The sequence below is a fragment of the Diceros bicornis genome, chromosome 15, assembly GCF_020826845.1.
Source record: "Diceros bicornis minor isolate mBicDic1 chromosome 15, mDicBic1.mat.cur, whole genome shotgun sequence".
Classification (NCBI taxonomy): domain Eukaryota; kingdom Metazoa; phylum Chordata; class Mammalia; order Perissodactyla; family Rhinocerotidae; genus Diceros; species Diceros bicornis.
The window spans coordinates 6,309,533-6,322,048 of NC_080754.1; the positions used below are offsets into that span (position 1 = coordinate 6,309,533).

Genomic DNA, 12,516 nt, shown 5'->3' on the forward strand with positions numbered 1-12,516 from the left:
GGGGGGCGGCGGGCCCTTCTCCCCGCCCCCGGCCCGGCGGCCGCTTAAATAGCCGGGCAGCCCCGGCGCGCCCGAGCCCGCGCGTCCTCCCGCCCGTCGGTGCCCGAGGCGCAGGAGCAGCGCCGCAGCAGCCGCGGTCCAGCCGAGGCCCAGCCGAGGCAGGGGCACGGGCAGGGGCACGGGCACAGCCACAGCCACAGCCGAGGCCGCCGCGCTGCAGCCGGCGGCGCAGCAGGCGGGCGAGCGCCGAGCGCGGGAGCATGATCGTGGACAAGCTGCTGGACGACGGGCGCGGCGGAGAGGGGCTGCTGGACGCGGCCGGCGACGGCGGCCTCATGACCAGCCCGCTCAACCTGGCCTACTTCTACGGCGCGTCCCCGCCCGGCGCCTCCGCGGGGCCCTCGGCGCCCGGCTCGCCCGGCTCCGACTCCTCCGACCTGTCCTCCGCCTCGGCCGCCTCCTCCTGCGGGGCCGTCGAGTCCCGGCCGAAGGGCGGCGCCCGCGCCGAGCGCCTGCCAGGTACGCCCGCGGGGGCCGCGGGGCCGCCCTCCCGGGCGGCGGGGCGCGCTCACACGGGCCGTCGTTCACCAGGCGACTGCTGGGTGCCTCGCCCCGTGCTGGCGAGTGCAACTCGCTGCCCCTGACCGCCTGGGAGCCGGGCGCGGTCCGGTGACTTCCGGGGGCAGTGAACCGCGTTAGACCTGGTCTCTTCTCTTTTTTCTAAAAACGGCCTGATGAAGCTCTAAGTCACACACTAGCGCGAGGTTTGGCTCTGACGCAGGTGTCACTTCTTCTCGTGGCTACTTTAGTGAAAGGCTGGAGCCGCGGTGAGGGTTTGGGGGCTGTGTTCAAGGTCATGGCTTATTTCTTCCTCAGGATTTGTGGAAATTTTAAGTAAAAGGGCTTTAGGTTAAAGAGAAGAAACCGATGTCATCAAGGTGTAGGATGAAGGTGGACTGAAAACCAGGTCGGTTGATGCCTCTAGTTGGTGCCGTCTGTGGTGTGTGGAGGTGGCCCCGCATTCTGCGGTCTCTGTGCTGCTTTGCGTGTTCAGAATGGTGAAGTCCAATCTAGCACAGAAAGGTGGAAGGTTTCCTTTCTTGGGGTGTGAATTGCTTGGTTTCTTTTCTTAATGAACTGAGTTGCATAATTTGGGGGAAAACAGGATGCCGCCGTGGGCAGACTGAAGAACATCTAGATACTCTCAAATGCTGGAGAATCTAACCAGCGTGATTGTAAAGAACCTTCTCCTCCAGGTGTTCCCCACTGCTAGCCGCTCCTGCTTTGGTTGTCTTTTTTTTTTTGTAGTTTTTATTTATTTTTCCCCAAAGCCCCAGTAGATAGTTGTATGTCATAGTTGCACATCCTTCTAGTTGCTGTATGTGGGACGTGGCCTCAGCATGGCCGGAGAAGCGGTGCGTCGGTGCGCGCCCGGGATCCGAACCTGGGCCACCAGCAGCGGAGCGAGCGCATTTAACGGCTAAGCCATGGGGCTGGCCCCGGTTGTCTTTTATTTTAGAAAGTGATTTTTCATTTTCATTTTAAAAAAGTGACTTAAGCCACTCGGTTGTGTAAGATGCTCCCTGTATGTTATGTGTAGCAAATGCAAAAATTGTGTGTGTGTTTAGAACCTTTTCTCCCACATTTGGCCTTCATCTGGCTGAGACTGTTTTGCCAGTTCCTTGGTTTACCACATAGCCAGAGGGGATTTCTGAAACTGGATTTTTCTCCCTGTGACGTCGAATTATTAACTGTTGTCATTCCGGAGAGATGCTGTGTTAGATTCTGGCAAGATATCCCTAACCTTAGACATAAAACCATCTAGTCGTTCCATTTGCCCGGTGATTGAGTTGTTTCTCTCCTGTGTTTGTGATATATATGCTCAAATTATGCATTGTTTCTTGTCCCATCTTATTACTTGTTTCCGCTCTCCAGAGACTGGCTGAATTATTCATTTCCGGACTTTTCACATGTTTACTTTGTGTTCAGCTCGTCCCAAGAGATTGTGACACAGTGGTGGTCAGAAGTGGATTGCTATCCTCATGGACTGCATTCTGAAGTGTATTTTAAACTTTAAGTACGAAAAGAGATTATTTCCTTTTTACTTAGAAGGCTTATGTGAGCAATTCTAAAAACAGTCAGTGAGGGGAAATCCTGGGTGTGTGTGTTTAAGCTCAGAGAATTTCAGCGGCTTTATTGGCAGAGTTGAGGGCAGTAATAAGAAACAACTCTAAGACGTTGTCAATTGTTAGGCTTTGGTACATCGAGATCTTTGGAGGAAGTTTGTTTTGTGCCTTCTTAGATGAGTGGCATTAATAGACTTTTAAATTTCTATGTAGACATAAAGACTGTGGTTTAAAAAGCTAAAAATTCATCATTTATCTCTTGCTTCCCCAAGGTTTTTCAAAAGTCAAGTATAATTATAGATTTCTGAGAGTCAGGGTGGCGAAATCTATGATCCTGTCTTGTGGGTGGATAGTGTTGAGAGGCAGAGGGGCTTAATTTGGGTTTCTCTGTTGGCTTCAGAAACCCCTGAAGTCACATTTTTCTGAGGTTTAATTCCTTTGTGTGCCTGGTGGGGAAAGGTATCAGGCTACGTAGAACCCTTGAGGGGGGCTGAGCACTGACATGCACGGCCACTGAGCAGAACGGGTTGGGAAGGCTTTGCAGTCTGCTGTTGCGAACTTGATACGTTAGACAGCTGTGCTTTCAGGTTATTAAGGCTTGTGTCTGTGGAGGGATTTAATCGGATATGTTGTTTTCTTTCGAACAGTTGAGCCCCATATGGGGGTTGGCAGGCAGCAGAGAGGACCCTTTCAAGGTGTTCGAGTGAAGAACTCGGTGAAGGAGCTCTTGCTGCACATCCGAAGTCATAAACAGAAGGCTTCCGGCCAAGCTGTGGATGATTTTAAGGTGGCACCTATATTTTGTTTTGGATCAAAGGGCAGGGAGGTTAGTCTGTCAGGGTTATCATGCTCTGCTGACCTGGGTCCAGTAGGTCTTGTAGACCACAGAGTCCACAGGACAGACTCTGGCTGTCTCCTGTCTTCCTATCGCTCAGCCCAGTGCTAGGCATGTGGTAGGTGCGAGTGAGAAATTTAACGAATGAATAAATGAAGGCACGTTGAGGGCAAGGAAATAAATGAGGGTCAGTTGAAATGGGACATTTTGACTAGAAAGGGAAAACTCAAGTGGCCTTATTAATTTCATCTTGACCTGAGTTAACTAAGGTGAAAGGGAAAATGGGGGACGTTTCAAGGTGGAATGAAAATGAAGATAAACAATAAATATTGTTAGACTAACTCTATCAAAGGTTTATGGTGAGCTATAAAGAGTGGTAGAGATAAGTCTATTTATTGATGTCTATTAAGCAGGAAACCGTTTTATACACACTAAATTGGAAACTTTTTTTCCTTATAGACACAAGGTGTGAGCAGAGAGCAATTCACAGGTAAGAGTTACTTCTATTCATAGTATTATGGGGGCTTTAGAGTAAAATAATTTAGTGTGATTGTGGGTTAAATTTGTCAAGTAAAGTGGTCCCAGATTCCATATTCCTTTCTTTGGTGCAGAGTTGAAGAACACAGTATCATACAGTGGGAAGAGGAAAGGACCTGATTCGTTGTCTGATGGACCAGCTTGCAAACGGCCAGCTTTGTTACATCCCCAGTTTTTGGTAAGTATCTCACTATTTTCCTCTGAATACCCTTTGGAAATTATTCCTGGAATAATTTTGGAAGGGAGCATGCAACTTACCTTTTCTTCCCTTCCAGACGCCACCTCAAACACCAACGCCTGGGGAGAGCATGGAAGATGTTCACCACAGTGAATCCAAACAGGACAGCAGTGCCGATCTGCTGCAGAACATCATCAACATTAAGAACGAGTGCAGCCCCGTTTCCCTGAACACCGTCCAAGTTAGCTGGATGAGCCCTGTGGTGGTCCCTCAGAGTTCCCCCCGAGAGCAGTGTCAGGACATCCACGGAGGCCAGGTCTTCTCTCCACCTCAGAAATACCAGCCGTTTCAAGTCAGCAGCTCCCCGCACATGATGGATCAGGCTTCGCTGTACCAGTATTCTCCACAGAACCAGAACATGCAGCAGCAGCACTACACCCACAACCCAACTCTGGAATACAGTCCTTATTCCGGAACTTCCCAGTCCCCCAACTATGAACCAAACCTCTTTGATGGTCAGGAACCACAGTTCTGCCCAAACCAAGGTTTTGCATCCCTTCTAAGCAGTCATGGGGCATCTGAGAATGTTGCTGTTCCCATCCAGGCTTCCCCCAGTGTTCAGCAACAAAATGATGCCCACCTGCAGAACTTCAACATGATGCCACATGGCGCCTGCCAGGCCATGGCGGGGCACGATGCAGGCTCTGCCCCTTTAAGCACTTCACTGCCATTCCAGAACATCATCGAAAATTCAATGAACACCACACAGTTAGGGAAATCATTTTTTCAGTGGCAAGTAGAGCAGGAAGAAAGCAAATTGGCAAATATCTCTCAAGACCAGTTTCTTTCAAAGGATGCAGATGGTGACACGTGAGTATCCCTTTCGCTCATGTACCTAATTTGGTAAGGCATCCTTCTTGGATGTAGTGGGCACAGGGTATACCCAGGGTGTACCAAGTTAGAGCTTAGTAAGTGGTTGGCTAATCAAGATGGCTAGTGTAGGTAGAGACTGCTCTTCAATGATAGCTAATATTTCAAGAAAGTTTCTTTTTTTTCTGGCTGAAAAATTACCTGTTCTAAATTAATAAAAAAAAAAATGTGTGTCTTCTTTGAATAATTGGTTTTGAAAGACCAGAATAGACTGTCTGTAGAGCAAAGTAGGTCATGATTAGTTGATCATGATCACCTGTGAGTTGATTTGTAGCTTGAATACTAATCTGTCCTGATATCTTAGTGGCCTTGGGCAAGTTACATAACCTCTCCATGCCTCAGTTTCATGATATTACCTTCCTCATAGGGTTTTTGTGAATATTAAAAATAGTAAATTTAAAGCAATCAGCATGGTGCTTGGCCGCCTTCCTGTTTCTGGTAGCCTGACTCGTCTGTTGCAACTCAGATGTGTTATCAACTTAGCAGAAAAGACAAATTATGCTCTGTGAGGTTTCACTTGAGTGTACCAGCATATCAAGAAAGGGGCTAAAGGAAGAATATTTTTTAAAAAAGATGAACTTAGTGAAATCGGAAGTAATTCACCTCTTTTCCTTCCCTTGTTGCCAGGTTCCTCCATATTGCTGTTGCCCAAGGGAGAAGGGCACTTTCCTATGTCCTCGCAAGAAAGATGAATGCGCTTCATATGCTGGATATTAAGGAGCACAATGGACAGGTGAGGGTGTGGTCACGGGGAGAGGAGGGTGACGGTCTCAGGTGTATGTGGAGGTTGTTTCAGGGCTCAAGACCAAGAGACTTGAGTTAATATTAACTTGGAGCTGTTGACTCTGGCACCATCAACCTTGAAGTTATTAACGTTAACTTTGTAGTTGTTTGACCAAAGCCTAACTGGGTATCATGAAGCCGCACCTAAGCTTGTTTTAGTTTCTTTGTGTTACAGTATCTTATTGCTTATTGATAGGATTTATTTTCTCCATGTGGGTTTTCCCATCAGTCTTATTTTAGGTTTATAGTCTTTGTTATGATGGTGTTATATGTTTAAAAAAAATATTTTTTTCCTCTGAATGTCCACAGAGTGCCTTCCAGGTGGCAGTGGCTGCTAACCAGCACCTCATCGTGCAGGATCTGGTGAACCTCGGGGCCCAGGTGAACACCACCGACTGCTGGGGCAGAACCCCTCTGCACGTCTGTGCAGAGAAGGGCCACTCGCAGGTGCTGCAGGTGAGAGGCCGAGAGCCAGGCTTCCGGCGGCGTGGGGCCGGAGAGGCGGGGCTGGACAGTAGAGGTTGGATGTAGGCTGCGTGTTGCAACCATCTCTTTTGAGTTGACTTATTCATTCCGTAGAATATTGATAAGTGTTGGTGTAGCTTGTCTTCTGCTAACAGATGTCTGTTGTTAAATTTTGTAGGCAATTCAGAAAGGAGCAGTGATGAGTAATCAGTTTGTGGATCTTGAGGCAACTAACTACGAAGGTAAGCAACTGAAGCTTTGTTGGGTGAAGAACCATTCATAGAGAGGGGCCCATTAGTTTTAAGGGTATTAAGGTTCATAGCAAGAAGAAAGGGAGGTAATTAAAGCTAAAATATTCTGTGGATAAAATTAGCACTGAGACCCGAGGGTGGGATTATTTGGAATGCCTTACGAGTTCTCGTGGAGCCTGTCTGTAGGTCACGTCAGAGGCCGTCCTCAAGGTTTATAATTACAGAACAACGGAAAGCCTGGCTGGGTTGCTTGACTGCTCTTGGTGATCCTTTTCTCCAGGCCTGACTCCCCTGCACTGCGCGGTGGTGGCCCACAACGCCGTGGTGCACGAGCTCCAGAGAAACCAGCAGCCCCACTCGCCTGAAGTTCAGGAGCTTTTACTGAAGAATAAGAGTCTGGTGGACACCATTAAGAGTCTGATTCAAATGGGAGCAGCAGTGGAAGCTAAGGTAAATTCACAGGAGTTTGGAGATTGGATGGGAGGAGGTGGTTCTAGGAAAGACCTTGTTCCCAGGTATAGATTAAAACTTGTTTTCTTCTTTTTAAATTAATGGAGTGAGTAGAAATGTATGGATATTTAAGAAACTTAGATTTTAAAAGACCATCTCATCTGCTTTCTTGATTTGCTTTTAATCTCTGGGTTATTATCCAAAAGGTCATTTAGCTGTGAAATAAATTAGTCTTTCTTTGAAAGGAAAAGAAAATACTTGAAATTGATATTGTCTTTGGCTTCTGTTTTCATACTCAGATGATAAAGGTCGTGCTTTTGGTAAGGGTTGCTTCATCGTTGAGGGATCTGGACTTAATCTGTTTTTTAAACTAGAGAATATTTTATTCTCTTCAATTTGAGGTTGATTTACTGAGTGTCTCCTGTGTACAGGGCACTGAGTTAGGGGCTCTGGGGGAAGAATGCCTAAATCATAAGCTACTTGAGTCCTTGAGGAGCTTGCTGTCTGATAGAAAAGGTGAGGGACACAGCTAACGATGTCCACAGGGTGGCCACCACGTCTGCAAACACAGGCGAATACATAATAAGTGGCTGAGTGTGTTATATCTCAGAATGTGATAAAGCGGTATCGTCTGCGTGCCTCCATTTTATGGGCACTCTGTGTACAAGGGCAGACTGTGATAAGAGGCATACGGGCAAGTCACTAGGATTGAGAGGTTCCGTCCAGTTTGCGATTGAGGAAGGCTGTGGGAGAAGGGAGCATTCGAAGTGTCTCCAAGGCTGACTCTTACGTTTGGAGGCCTGATGAAAAGCGTATCCAGGGCATGTCTGATGGTCGTTTTCCCTCTCGCCTTTGACAAGGACCGTAAAAGTGGCCGCACAGCCCTGCATTTGGCAGCTGAAGAAGCCAATCTGGAGCTCATTCGCCTCTTTCTGGAGCTGCCCAGTTGCCTGTCTTTTGTGAACACAAAGGTACTTTCAGAAAGCTTCGGTAACTGCGCCACAGCTGGAATGACCTTCCTTACACCTCCTGCAGGCTCTTGAGCTGCTCTCATCCGCGCCTCCCTTCCTGACGGTGGTGTTTGTCTCTGTTCTCAGGCCTACAACGGGAACACTGCTCTCCATGTCGCTGCCAGCCTGCAGTATCGGGTGACGCAGCTGGATGCAGTCCGCCTGTTGATGAGGAAGGGAGCTGACCCAAGTACTCGGAACCTGGAGAACGAGCAGCCAGTGCATTTGGTTCCTGATGGCCCTGTGGGAGAGCAGGTGAGGGCAACAGAAGGGAGAGCAGAGACGTTCATGTGGTCAGTGACGTAAAGGGACATGAGGTTGTGCAGGGCAGAGGCCAGCCGGTGCTCCTCAGGTGGGCTCTGTCAGTGTCTGTGTCTGCCGTGGTCATTGTAGCACTGTGGAGTGAATTGCTTTGTGTCCCAAGGAAGAGTAAGAAATTTGAGGGTTTATCCCTGGACCCCAAGTGGTCAGAGCTTGCATAGTCCTGTCTTTTCTTCCATGACACAAACTTGGGGTTAGAATAAGTCAGAATGGTCTGAGGTTTGGAAGCGAATGAGAGAGGAGACACCAAGATTCCTGCAGACACCAAGGAGAAAGAATCTTAGTTTCGTGAATGATGAGCCTTCAAATATTGTGGGTATTAAATGAGTCAGTATCTGCCGAGTGTCCAGGATAGTCCCAGGCAGGTAGTGAGTGCTCAGTAAACATGAACTGTTAGGATTATTTCTATGTACTTACTTATACTTAGTAAGAAATGGGAAGGTTACTTACGTAATTTAGAACCTAGAGATATTTTATACTTTAAACAAAAGTATGCTCAGCATATGGTTGTATATTATCTTTGGAGATTGACTAGTTTCACATGACTGAACGTTTGTTGATAACAAGAACTGATCTTTTAAGAACTTAAGATATTTTTGATGGAAATCTTTCCCTGGGGAAATTGTGGGTGATTGTGGCTACGGGTAGGTCATTACATACTTTGATAATCACAAAAGAAAATATATGGAATGCAAATCACAGTCCTCATCATGACCATAATGCCTCAGGAACCTGTACTGATAGAGCTTTTTATAACTTAAAATGAATCCCTTGATAATTTGTAAGGAGCTTTCATGTATATTATACCACCTCACAGTTACGAAAACTTTGCAGTGTAAAAGTTCAGCTGAGAAAATGGAGGCTCACAGAGGTCCCAGGGCCAGGAGCCTGCATTAACAGTGGACGGCAGGGTCCTGAGCCGGTGTCTGCCTCTGCTTCCCTGTTCGTGGGGTGCGGTCACACAGCAACGTTCGAGGGGGTTACTGAGTGTGGAGACCCGGTTGGCTCTTCACTAAGTGTTCTCAGATTTCTCTCCTTTCTGCTTTGTGCTTTTGTGTCTGTGAGTGGGAGGAGAGTCTCTCCCTTTGCTTCTATTGTCAGACCACCGTCTTTGTGTCTCCTGGCAGTGGTTGCTTCCCCTACTCCTGTCTTCTTTCTGCTAATTTGTTGCTTTTAATCTGCTGTGGGCAGAGAGACAGATAATAACATTTGTCAGCCTGGGGTCTAAAATCTACCTCTAGGCTCTGAAGGAGCCCACGGGCTTCCCTGTGATCCGTCAGGTTATGTGCAGAGGTTTTAATTCTTGGATATCGTGACGGCTCTGATGGGCAGGCTATTAAGGATTTACTTGGGTGTGTAAGGTGGGTCTGGGTTCTTGTTTGTTGAGGCTGACTTCAGGAGAGGTGGGATATCATCATAGAGGTGGGATATCATCATCATAGTTACTGCCTTCTACTGAATGTTCTCACAAATAGCAGGAGTAAAGATTAGGAAAGGAATATAGGTGTTATTTAAGCTGTTGATTTTCAACTTGAGATAATTTTTAGTGGAGATGCTTTACTTCCTTGCACTGAAAGATCTTTATAGGAGATCTATAATAAACTTTAAAAGGAGTTGTAGTATTTTTTTTGTCACCTTAAAATCTTGACACATTGTTATATACTTACAAGTTGACAGGAGTGGTGGAGAGTATATAAGAAAGGAATGAAACTCGGAAGGAAATATGGTACTTTGACGGTAAAAAAAAATAAACCTCATGAATCCTGTTTATTTCCATTCCAGATCCGACGCATCCTGAAGGGAAAGTCCATTCAGCAGAGAGCTCCACCGTATTAGCTCCATTGACCTGGAGCCTGGTCGGCAACACTCACTGTCAGTTAGGCAGTCCTAATGTATCTGTACATAGACCATTTGCCCTGTATTGGCAAATGTAAGTTGTTTCTATGAAACAAACATATTTAGTTCACTATTATATAGTGGGTTATATTAAAAGAAAAGAAGAAAAATATCTAATTCCTCTTGGCAGATTTTAATGTTTCATAGCCAGGTATCTGGGATCTAGACATCTGGATTTAATATGAATGGTAAAATTGACTTCAATGAACAGTAGCTTTTGGGTAGGAAAAGGCTTTGATTTGTGGCATAAGGCAGTGCTCATGTAGCTATTGCCAGTTTAAAAGCAGGTAAATTGTAAACTTTTTTTTAAGAAAAATGAAAGCATTCGAAAGGAAAAAACTGAATCTGGATGTAGTGTTGAGGCTTCGTTTGGCCTGATGCATACCTGATAGTTATTGCTGGTGCTGGAAAGTGTCTAGTCATTGGACTAGATGGAAGGCATCATGGTTAAAATTTGATTTTTGCATACTGTATATAATTGTTGTTTTTGTCTTTAAAAGTATTTGTACATATTTGGTCATTAACATGGCTGCATTTAAAATGTGTAAATCAATAAAGTAGAAAAGAACAAGTGAATTGTAACTATTTTTTGAAATTATGCACATTCAAAAGAGTTGTGTCATCACCCAGCTGCCATCTCTAGATGAGAAAGATGGAGAGTTGTTCTCTGGTGGCTGACAGAGCTGTGTTTGAATTGTAAATATGCTTTTTCTCATACATTGAGGTCAGACACATTGTTTGCAGGGAATTGCATGCTCTTAAAGAAAATACCTCTTTATGGCTCACTTTCTAGAATTTATAATTTACTTTCTCTGTTGAAATTTTGTTTTACCTTTAGAGGAACAACAAAAAGTCAATATTGAAACATGTCTTACTGGTTTTCTATTGTCAAATAATGATAATGTACCATGATGTTTTATATTATCATTCAGAAGAAAAATGCTTTGTTTTTTAGTAACCTTAATCCTATTAATGTTATTTTGCTTACCTCTGCCATACGCTGAGGAGCATATTTGGCTTTGATTGCACACTAATTCATTGTAATAAATTTGATTCATTAAAAACCTTTTTTTTAAAATGAGAAGTCTCACGTGCAACTGACTGACTAATCACCTTTGTAATTAAAATCCTTTTAAAAAGATAACCTGTGGCTCGATCACACTGTTTGACCCAATATGTCTTGTGGACAAAAGTTAGTTATAGTTATTTGGTATCTGACAATATGGCTGTGACATGAACTAGTCCGTTCACACTCATGGAGAAACTCATGCATGGTTTTAAATAAACGTTAATTCAGTAATACTAGTCGTCTTAAGGATGTGCCTTTTTTTCCTTGTCCCTTATTTATCTTTCCCTAGTTTGAAAAAGTGCTATTAATTACTGATTTAAATACCTTTAAATTAGCTAATATATTTTAATTTAGATTTTTTTGAGAACATGTTTCCTGGAGGTATATAACAACAAAAAACTTTGCCAAGTTCATAGAGGTTTATTATGTACTGAAAATATCATGGAAGTTAATAGCTATTGTTGATCATTTAGAAGTTTATGTGCTAAAGAAGCTAAGTCATTATGACTTTATTTTTCATACTTTATTTTGTGGGAGCAGTGAACATAGGAAAAACAATTTGGAGATAACCAGGATCATTCTGAGAGGTGTAGGCCTGGGAACAGCAGTAAATGGAATCCTTTCCTTTCCCAACATGCCATTTTGACATGTGAGAACAAACACATCAACATCTCCGTGAGCATCAGTCAATTACTGCACATGTATTCTAGTTCTTATAAGCTCTTTTGAGAATCTGGTGAAAGCTATGTATCCTTTCTCTGGGAAAAGGCACCGATGCATCTGGACACAAATGCTGTCTACAATCTCGGGCTTCACAGCCACCAGGAGTCCGTGACTCGCAGGTTAAGAATCTACTGTAGTTCCATTCTGTACATCAGATATAGTTTTTCTTCTTTCATATAAATGAAATCTTGAGTTAATTTGCATTGCAAATACAACCTGATAACCAGAGCAATAGAAATCATATATCCCCATTGAACATAGAAACACAAGTTTTTCCCAAGTGAGCTTATACATTCTCTCTTAATCAGTCCCAGGTTCTCTCGTAAATAATTGAATCAGTGCTTAGCAAGCACGTGATTTTATGTGTGTGTGTGTGCAAAGCTGTATGGTAAATAATGTAAGGCATTCAAGGACATAAAGACATATTATCCTTAAGATGCGTATATGGGAGACATGGCATGCACTTTATTAGATACCGTAAAAGGGAAGAAATACAGAGATTCAGAAGAGGAAGAATTTATATATGAATGGGGACAACTAGGGAGACTTGAAGGTAGAGCATTTGAGCTGTATCTTCAGAGGAGTTGATTTGGATATTCGTAGAGGGGGAGGAGTGGGAGGTGAAAGAAACAGAAAATGACATGATCCAAGGCAGTAGTATTTTGGGGGAAGCACAGTGTAGTTTGATTAGCATCTGAGTGGCCAACAAGTTTCATTTTGTATTCCGCCTCTGACTGGTGCATTCTCACAAGTAGCATGTTGAGAAAGGTCCTCCAGCAGTCTAGGGCTTGGCGGGGAGGCGCTGCCGGGATTGGCTAGCAATATCTGCCTTAGGGGTGGGGGATGGGGGCGCTTCATGGAATTTGTTTTAGAGAATGAGCCCACAGAAGCCAAGACTATGTGCTCATTGTTGCCACCTCAGTACTAGCACAGTGCCTGGCG

General features: G+C 44.7%; 1 protein-coding gene across 2 annotated transcripts; it reads left to right on the forward strand.

Moving 5' to 3' along the window:
* Positions 1-203: 203 nt before the first annotated feature.
* Positions 204-11,082, forward strand: NFKBIZ (NFKB inhibitor zeta). 2 transcript variants are annotated; one of them, XM_058555723.1, is made up of 12 exons: positions 204-519; positions 2,774-2,913; positions 3,421-3,451; positions 3,573-3,676; positions 3,774-4,546; positions 5,234-5,339; positions 5,699-5,845; positions 6,033-6,096; positions 6,386-6,555; positions 7,416-7,526; positions 7,653-7,820; positions 9,669-11,082. In XM_058555723.1, the coding sequence occupies exons 1-12, from the start codon at positions 261-263 to the stop codon at positions 9,720-9,722; spliced, it is 2,127 nt and encodes a 708-aa protein (XP_058411706.1). In that variant the 5' UTR covers positions 204-260; the 3' UTR covers positions 9,723-11,082. The 2 variants fall into 2 exon arrangements, with proteins under 2 accessions (XP_058411706.1, XP_058411707.1); XM_058555724.1 differs by lacking the exon at positions 204-519 and adding an exon at positions 574-2,077.
* Positions 11,083-12,516: the final 1,434 nt, after the last annotated feature.

What these genes read in the sequence shown, in the direction of transcription:
- NFKBIZ (XM_058555723.1), top strand. Translation starts at nt 261, where the DNA reads ATGATCGTGGACAAGCTGCTGGACGACGGGCGCGGCGGAGAGGGGCTG. An exon ending in CCGCGCCGAGCGCCTGCCAG is followed by an intron (nt 520 to 2,773) that starts GTACGCCCGCGG and finishes TCTTTCGAACAG; the next exon opens with TTGAGCCCCATATGGGGGTT. An exon ending in AAGGATGCAGATGGTGACAC is followed by an intron (nt 4,547 to 5,233) that starts GTGAGTATCCCT and finishes CCTTGTTGCCAG; the next exon opens with GTTCCTCCATATTGCTGTTG.